The sequence below is a fragment of the Thunnus thynnus genome, chromosome 21, assembly GCF_963924715.1.
Source record: "Thunnus thynnus chromosome 21, fThuThy2.1, whole genome shotgun sequence".
In the NCBI taxonomy this organism is placed as follows: domain Eukaryota; kingdom Metazoa; phylum Chordata; class Actinopteri; order Scombriformes; family Scombridae; genus Thunnus; species Thunnus thynnus.
The window spans coordinates 10,710,877-10,716,891 of NC_089537.1; the positions used below are offsets into that span (position 1 = coordinate 10,710,877).

The 6,015-nt window shown below is 40.1% G+C and overlaps 1 protein-coding gene across 1 annotated transcript in view; it reads left to right on the top strand.

The window, feature by feature from the left end:
- ptprn2 (protein tyrosine phosphatase receptor type N2) overlaps positions 1 to 5,751 on the top strand; it is a 133,963-nt gene extending 128,212 nt beyond the window's left edge. The window contains exons 21-22 of the mRNA XM_067578215.1: positions 1,667 to 1,740; positions 4,454 to 5,751. Of these exons, the coding sequence (XP_067434316.1) occupies positions 1,667 to 1,740; positions 4,454 to 4,525 (146 nt within the window). The 3' untranslated portion in view covers positions 4,526 to 5,751. The remainder of the gene's footprint in view (positions 1 to 1,666; positions 1,741 to 4,453) is intronic.
- The last annotated feature ends 264 nt before the right edge of the window (positions 5,752 to 6,015 follow it).

Sequence of the window (6,015 nt, forward strand, 5' to 3'; positions counted from 1 at the left end):
ACTGCCCCAGATTGCCAGTATGTTCAAAATCTGGACTTCCAGGTGCATTTACACTTTATTTTCTGCAATTTTGAGTTGAGTTGGTCCCTAGTTAGCATCATATAATGAAAAAACACAGTCAAAGATGGAAATATGCAGTTAGTCCCAAATCACAGTAACTTGGCACCATCACAGAGTCTATTTGGAGTCGAAATAAATATAAAACAACTGCGCAAGAAGAACTACCTGCGAAGGATCTTTGTGGCATAACAGAAACTGTTTGAAGGTATATTTGGTTCTAAATTTTAGCTTCCTTTGACAAGGCAAACCCATGATTTTAGCCATATCGCCAACAAGGCAGGAGTTAGCTGAAGAGGTATTTTTTGTTAGCTGTCTTACAAAATTATCCATTAAGTTTTTCTATTGAATTATTTTCAGATATCCAAGTTATACACATTTGGATATGCACAGCTATTGTTGCACAGGAGCTGGTGTTCCTACACAGTGGCCACCAAAGGCTGCCTTACGTCACTTGAAAGCCCTGCATAGCTTAGCCTACACTCTGCCCTTTGCCCTTTGACCTCCGCCCTTTGCTCCACACTCTCTGTATGCCCTCTCCTCCTGCAATCCCAGCCCGTCAGAGCAGGTTAGGAAGCTCTGATGCAGACCTTAACTTCACTGTCTGTAAAACAGTAATAAGATTGACCCATCGTGATGGAGTTCATCTAGTTCAGTGACAAATGCAGTGTTGCCCGCGGTGATGAAAGGTGCTACCCGCTCTCTTTTTAACCTTTTGTTTTCTGCTCCAGAGCAGAATGCATAAAATGAACATAATCTCACTCTCCAAAGCTTTTTCCTTTGGTCCAAGAGCCTCTCTTCAGCTTAACTTTGGAATCCAGCCCTTCTGAGACATGAAAGTCTTGTCGGAGCACTGGAGTACTTTGAGTACTAAGTCCAGCTGCATTAAATCCCCCTTTTTCTCCCTCTCACCCACACACATACATGCACTTTCACTCTTGCTCTATCTCTTTTGCTTCCTTTCTCTGCCTCACTTTCAAAAACATCTTGAGAGTTCAGGGGCTCTCTCTCCAGTTTTTCTCCCCGTACTTTATACTTTTCACAAATGAGCTCTGGCATGCTGCTTCAAATCCGTAAATCTGAAAGTAGAATAAGATTTCCAGATTAACATCACACACTTTCGAAGCCAAAACAGATTTAACTCAACAGCAGTTGATCACTGTTGAAGGCGAGCAACTGTTGCATAGGTTAATCATCAGTATGGCTGCTGGAAAGGCTATAAATCATTTTAATTAGACTTTGTTGATTCTCTGCACACACACACACACACACACACACACACACAGAGAGTCAGATATTGTGTATCAAAAAGCTTTTAGTGGACTTTATAGTTGGACATAATCTAAACCAATTTTTGAACAAGATTCTCACAGAGAAGCCAGCATTTTTGAATGTATTATTGCACATTTCCCAGACCCCCAAAAATATCCTCTTGCATATTTTATCGAGAAACAGTCTGTGGCTCTCGTCCAAGTCTTTCGAGGGATGAATGTAATAATTTTCAATCGCTGCGCTGTTCCAAAGGGAGCCCAGTATAAAGAGAGATTGACAGATGTGAGCTGGATTACTCTGCTGCTTTGAACTCAGTCCAATTTTCGGTCTGTTGCAGGTGCTAAAGAGATTGATATTGCCGCTACCCTGGAGCACTTGAGAGACCAGAGAGCTGGCATGGTCCAGACAAAGGTAAGGTCCCTGGCTTTGAGTTAGAGAGGTGGGGGAGATGGGAGGCGGGGGGGGGGGGCAGGAGGGGAGCAGGGAGGGAGGAGGGGCTGCAGTCATTCAAACAGACGATTGTCTACTTCATGTGCACGGGATCAGGGGAAATGATGTGGTAATTGATAACTGCTGCAGGATTAGAAAAACATTGTCTTGGAAGATAATAACTCACTGTTCCACATTTATCACAAGACACAGAGACACTGACCAGGATCCTCTCTCACTGAAATATTTTGCCTTTGATTCTACAGTATTATAACATTTTCTCCTAATTTCTATCAAATAAACACATTTTATAGACAGATTTTAATCAAAATCAAGTGTAAAGGCACCATTCTTCTTAATACGATGTAAATTACATGACAGAGAGCATTAAGTAGATGTAACTGGGGCTGCAACTAGCAGTTATTTATATTATCTGTTAATCTACCTATTATTCTCTCCATTAATCCTTTAGTCCATGAAAGTAGAGTCGATTAATCTATTAGTCAATCGACAGAAAATCTATTTTGGTAATTGATTCATTGTTTTAGCCATTTTTTAAGTAAAAATGTCAAAAAAATGTTGCTACTTTTAGTTTCTCATATGTGATGATTTAATGCTTTTCTTTGTCATACATGATAGTTAACTAAATATCTTTGGGTTTTGGATTGTTGTTGAGACAAACTAAGAAATTTTAAGACATAACCTTTGACTTGGGCATTTTCACCATTTCTGTGACATTTTATAGACCAATCAATGAATTGAGAAAATAACTGTCAGATTAATTGATAATGAAAGTAATCCTTATTTGCAGCCCTACATGAAATTTTAAAAATTTGTGAAAAAATGTCCATCACAGTTTCTCAAGGCCCAATGTGATGCCTTCAATGTCTTGTGTTGTCCAGCTAACGCTCCAAAACCCAAAGATTTTCAATTTACAATGATATGAAATAGAAAAAATCCGCAAATACTCACATTTGAGAAGCTAAAACCAAAACATGTTTGGCATATTTACTTGAAAGATTACCAAATATCAAAATATGTTCTTTATGTGTTATTTCCCTTTCATCTCTATACGTTTTGTCATACTTGTGTCTAATCTGTGCTAGTACTTCAGTTCTTTAGTCTCAACAGTTTATATCACAGCAGACCCTCCACCTCACACCATTTTGGAAAATTGTTTAGAGTGTGCACAAAGCATTTCCTCTCACCAACTTATGCAAACAATAGGTAGGAAGTATCTTTTGTTTCACTCTTGTTAATTGGAAGGAATAATAATAATAATAATAATAATAATAATAATGATAATAATAAAAGCTACCCTCACGCAGGGTTGGTGCTTACTAATCGACTCCAGTGTTTCTAGATGGTTCATTAATGCTGCTTTTACAGCTTCGCTTCTGTACGGCGGGGAAAAGCTTTTCAAGCAGACTCACTCTCTCTTCTTCTTTCTAACAAGTCTGAGTGAAATTATATTGGAATATTGTTGATTCCACTTTGCGGCTCCATGCTGAGACTACACAGAAATTAGACTGGAATGAGGTATGAAATTTAGAGTTAGGTTTCCAGGATTGGACAAGCAATTATCTTCTTTCTTTTTTTTTTACCTCGTGATGTTGCCACTTTGTTTTTGGATAGAACTTGTAAAAGAAAACAAAAAGACATTTATTTCCCCTCTTGTTCTGGTTACTCTTTTTGACAGACATCAACATGCAGCACTCAAAGCATGTGTGACCATTTTTCTTCCTTATACTAACCATCCATCTCTGATCTGTTGAACAGAGATTGATCTCCCCCCAGTGGTGTAAATGTGTACAACATGACACTCTTTGCTTCTCAGCAGGCAAAAAACTGATTTCAAAAGTATCTTTTTTAATACAAAGAACTTGAGACCCAACTTGGGATTAGATATAGGCGCATATAACAGCCGCGCGGATATAGATGGATGTATTGATGTATTTTCTGGCCCCATCACAACATCAGAAGACAAAAATAAAAATAGAAAAACCTGAACACTCCAGGTAATCTCCACTGCAAAGAGAAAGGCACGGCCACCAGTGACTCCCCCGTATTGATTTAGCTTATCCTCAGGCCAGACTATGGCAGGCTGTGTGTTGACACATCTAAAGACTGTTCCCTCCAAACTCCTACGTACCTTTTCTCTGTGAGTGGACCCCGTGGCCTGCAGCCTAGGGAGAGGAGAGGAATATAAAAACACCAGGTCCATGGGGCAAACATCAATCTGCCCCTTTTACGCTCCTCTGGGAAAACTATGAGTCAGATTCACAAGCAAATGCACAGACGCACACACACACACACACACACAGAGCCGAGAGACAGCTTGACTCAAAAGCTCCATTTTAAGACACACCTGGTTGGATCGATGGCGGTGCCGGCTGCGTGTGTACCCTGAGTTGAAGGCCTAGAGAGTGGTTCACCTTCACCTGGAGTCTGTGGCCGAACACATCCTAGGCAGGGTCAGGAGAGATGGAGGAAGAAGAGGAGGTGGAGGAGGAGGAGGATGTGCCAATCATTCTGAAATAGCATTCCTGAGCCACTTGTAGACACGTACACACACACACCACACGCTTTAACCTCAAAGCTAACCAGCTAAAACTTTCTCCCTTCTTCCCTTCCTTCTCTCCCTGCATCCTTTCCTCCTCCTCCTCCTCCTCCTCCTCCACCTCCTCCTCCTCAGGAGCAGTTTGAGTTTGCGCTGACAGCCGTGGCAGAGGAGGTGAACGCCATCCTGAAAGCGCTTCCTCAGTGAAGGCGTCCTCTACCCACCCCTCTCCCTCCACCTTCTTCTCGCTCGCTGAGCACCGGTTCCTCTGCCCACTCAAGACTGACATCTCTCTTCTGCCCTTCCTTCTCTTCGCTCTGTTTCTCTCCTCTGTCTCTCCCTCCTCTTCACCTCTATATATACTGTATACTTATGAATGTTGTGCCAGATATCTCACCTGGATCCATATCCGCCAATTTTGCCTTAGAGTACGACTGTTGATCTAGGATCTGTGTCGTTTTGGGGGATTCAGGAGATTGTGCAGACAAGTGGGGCCTGATCTGATCTGATGTGGGAACTTAGATCAGCACTCCTACTATGAGACCCTTTTGTCGATATGAACCCTGGTCCTCTCTTACTGTGATGTACGAAGTTGTCCCTGAACCTACCGTTTTAGTGCCACTGACGAGCTGTTTACGTGATGTCAAGTGAAGATTTTTGTTCCAAAATGTCGAAAAAAGTGATACAAATGCTTATAAAATGACTATTGGCACATTTTAAACAAACTTTAAGATTAATAATATGTAAAGTAAATTAACTTCTTGCCTGTATAAATCATAATATTGTACAGATTATATCCCCTTAATGAATTGATGTGTTCAAATTAGACATATAGCATTTTGGAAATAAACTCCTCACATTGTTATTCCTTCTCTGTGATCTGAATCAACTACTATATGCTCAGCATCACATGTATAGATGTTGAAGTGTGTGTGTATTGTATTTTGGGTCCAGACATCTCACTCTCACTGTATTAAAAACCCACAGATGCTCTGACTCTTAAAATGCCTCACGGATCATGATACTTACATCAACATATCAGGTGTTTTCTATTCCTCATTGCATCGATGATTTTACACCATGAATTGTTTGTTACATAAACATCTCTCTTAATATTAAATGTAATAGAAATATACCAACTGAGATAGTTATGCTTCTATTTAAAGATACTATCATGTCATCCCATATCGATAGTAACAATATATTGAAATTATATCGGAATTGTTGCTACATTTGTTTGTCCATTCATCACTGGTATATTGTGATATTTTGTGCAACATGACAGATTATTCCCTCTGTGTATAGACGATGAATGACTTTATGAATCCCCATATAGTGCTATCTGAAATGTATACTGAGAGCCTCAACGAGAACTATATATTTTGTGTGAACAAAGTAACATTCAGATTGATAATAAACCAAAACAGATTATACTGCTTTGCTATCTGGTGTTTAATGTTATTTCTGATACACTCACACACACTCACACACTAAAAAGGGAGAGAGAGAAGACTGCTTTTACATTGAATGACATTTGATTGAACGTTAGCCTTAGTAAAGTCACAAAGAAAAGCTGATTCACGCTCCCTGAGGGTTTGTATCTGGGAGAGACTTGCAGGTTTGAACAGATGAAATGTTTGGTTCACCAGCTCTGTCAGTGGGGAAAGTGGCTGAGATTTGAAATGAGATCAGTCATG